Consider the following 3189-nt stretch of genomic DNA (forward strand, 5'->3'; position numbering starts at 1 on the left):
CTCCATGCTGAGATTATAAGAGAAAGAACGGATTGAATATTGACGCTGTCCCTGGGCGAAGAGGAGGCAAAATACGCGCTAGGCTCAGTTGAGCGATTAATTTCCATCATCACTAGCGCGGGGGGAAAATCTCACGGGGGGGCAAAATCTCAAAAGCGGGGGGGAAAATCTCACCAGCCGAATTTTAATTTAAATAGCAATGTCAGAATGGTGGGGAGTGCGCAGCTTATGGGTTGCGCAGAATGACGGGGGTTGAACTTAATGCACCCGCAACTAGGGCTTCAAGACGCCAATCCTTGTAATTTGAAGCGATGAAACATGAACGGTCATTCATCGTATCGCGCCGATGAACATCGAACATTGGATAATATTAAGCGTCTCTGCATCAAATCAACATCCTGGAATATGCCTTTCTTTGCATGCGTGACTCCGGTCTGGATTCCACATTGCGCTCTTCCATCGTTGCGTCCCGTTGTGAAATGCCGATGATGACCGTTCGCCCGCATTTTACATGAAACCATCCCACCAATATCCCACTTCCGGGTTTTGAAAGGGCGTGGAAGAGTCGATCCAGTTCCTAGCAGCAGCAAAGTTACGATGAACGAATTTATGATACTAATCCTTGTTACGGCAAGACAAGAAATTAAGTGCGGATGCGGAGTGCGGTAGTTGAAAGTACTTTGGGCGGCTCGTTGGGAAATACTCAAGGAGTCTTTGTGGGCCTTTTTTACTCAGGTACCACGCCATGTGGTCTCTGATATAGCCACCAGTTCCCTTGAGGCCGATCCATATCGTCTCCTCTAACTATCGGAACATTTACCATAGCATAGGGTAGTCCTGGCTCAAAACCCTTGGAGGCTGCCAGACTTCATTAACTCCTAGTGGTGATCATTTAGTCCATCCATGCCCCGTAGAGCAATTCCGGGTATTCCGTACACTAGCTAATATTACTTATGCACTGGCCCAAGTTATACCAGTATCTATATATATGGTAGTATCTCTACATAAGACGTGGAATTACAGCTTGGATTGTCGTGGAAGACAGGATTCATCAGTAACGAAATCATGCTCTCGCTTCTTCTCCTTCAGGGACTCTTCTCTTCCCTCGTCCACTGCAGTGGGCAGCCATGGGTTGTGGGTCAGGCAGTGGGAACGACGAGTGGGCTGGCGAAAGGGCGGAAATCACCAACGTACCCCGAAGTTTCTGAATATCTAGGGATTCGATTCGGGCAAGATACATCGGCCCAAAACCGCTTCATGCCGCCAAAACCCTATTCTGGGACTGGAACAATGAATGCAACTTCTTTTGTGAGTATAACTACAATCTAACGGACGCAGAATTGGAATTCTAACATCGAGTAGCCAGCGTATGTAGCACATTCTGCATATACCGTACTTTGATCAAGCTCAGTGTGATTTATCCAGAGCTTGTCCCCAAGTCGCGCCTCCAGGACCGCCGGGCGCCTTCCCAATACCAGCAGTAACAAGCGAAGATTGCCTTTTTATCAACGTTTGGTCGAAACCCCAGTCCGGGGAAACAAGAAAAGCAGTCGTACTCTACATTTTTGGCGGAGCCTTTATCGGGGGTGATGCTTCCGCTTCGATTTCCAACGGCGCTGGCCTAGCGAACAACGAGGACGTCATCGTGGTCGCTCCGAATTACCGTGTCAATGTTTTCGGATTCCCGAGTGCCCCTGGACTCACCCAGAAAAATCCCGGGCTCTTAGACCAGCGACTCGCCGTGGAATGGACGAAGAAGAACATCGCCGCGTTCGGTGGAGATCCAGACCGCATTACTATCTACGGCGGATCTGCCGGTGGCTCTTCGGTCGATTATTATGCGTACGCATGGACGAAAGACCCGATTGTAAACGGACTGATCGCATCATCTGGCACTGCGATGATGACCGGGCCATTCTCGCTGACGCGCCCAGGAGACTCGAATGACGGATGGTACAAGCTGAGCGCCAGTCTTGGATGTGGAGGTGCAGAAGCCGGAGAGCGCACCATCGCGTGCGCCCAAACGAAGTCCATGAAAGAAATCCAAGCTGCAATTCCTATTCCCAGTGGAACCGGAGTCAGCATGATCACAGGCATGTTTGGTCCCATGGTCGACAATCAGACCATCTTTTCCGATTACTATGAACGAGCGAAGGCCGGAAATTTCATTCAACGGGTATCGCATGATTCCATAGATCTTGATTTATAGTCCTCGACTGACGGTAGCAGCCCATGCTTGTTGGCAGCAACCACAACGAGTCCCTTCTTTTCACGACGCTTGGCAACATCACGGATCCAAAGGCTGCCACCTCTTTGGAAAATGGATTCAACTGCGGCGCGGCGGAGGCGGCAAAGGCAAGATCGCTTCTCGACGTTCCAGTATGGAGATACCATTTTGCAAATAACCCGCCGAACTCAACTTTGGGTGCGCTCCACGGTATGGATGTTATGTATGTTTTCGGAGATGGTGTAGAAGGCGTATCCAAGTTGCTTCAGTCCTCCTGGGCGACGTTCGTGAGAGATCCGAAGAAGGGGCTGTCTAAGATTGGTTGGCCGAAATATGATCCGAAAGGTATATCCGTCTTGTCTTTTCGAATGCGCATGTGGGATTCAACGCTGACTCTGAAAGGGAACACTCTGGTACGGCTTGCCTACAACAGCGTTCCAGTTGCGGACTTCGTTCCAGCCACAATGTATGATGGAACCTGTCCTACCAGTCAGATCTAGACGTCAATTTGAGACACCCTTTCGGTCCCGTTGCTTCTCGTTTTAAAATTGTGCTGAGAACAAATCCGTGAAGAAATGGGCTCCGCTGATATTTTTTTTGCGTTGAGCAATATATGTATATTCGTTCCCAAAATATATTTTACGACGTGGTACGAGCACTCTACGTAGAAGAGAGAGAGAGAGAGAGAGAGATTCATACGCCCGTCAGGCCTCTCGGCGAGGCCCATGTGGGGAACTACCTAAGCTGACTAATTACATACATTGGTGCCTTGTGGCCTTGTGCCCCCATTTTCTATCTTCGGTCTTCTAACTAGCTTCTATATCTGCGGCTAACATAGGGAAATATTATAACTGTGTTAAGGGAATAAGATGGTCAGTTTGCTGAATGCCTCTGTTCTTCTAGGTTCTGATCTAGAGTGACGCTGCTCTTACTCGGGCACAGCGTCGGATCGGAGGGTTGGG

The 3189-nt window shown here is 49.3% G+C and overlaps 1 protein-coding gene across 1 annotated transcript; it reads left to right on the forward strand.

The window, feature by feature from the left end:
* Nucleotides 1–1065: 1065 nt before the first annotated feature.
* On the forward strand, nucleotides 1066–2727 carry P152DRAFT_406761 (alpha/beta-hydrolase; the record flags this gene model as incomplete). Its single annotated transcript, XM_033676888.1, has 4 exons — nucleotides 1066–1308; nucleotides 1376–2176; nucleotides 2230–2572; nucleotides 2630–2727. The coding sequence occupies 4 exons, from the start codon at nucleotides 1066–1068 to the stop codon at nucleotides 2725–2727; spliced, it is 1485 nt and encodes a 494-aa protein (XP_033529444.1).
* Nucleotides 2728–3189: the final 462 nt, after the last annotated feature.

Source organism: Eremomyces bilateralis (genome assembly GCF_010015585.1).
Source record: "Eremomyces bilateralis CBS 781.70 unplaced genomic scaffold P152scaffold_79, whole genome shotgun sequence".
NCBI lineage: Eukaryota > Fungi > Ascomycota > Dothideomycetes > Eremomycetales > Eremomycetaceae > Eremomyces > Eremomyces bilateralis.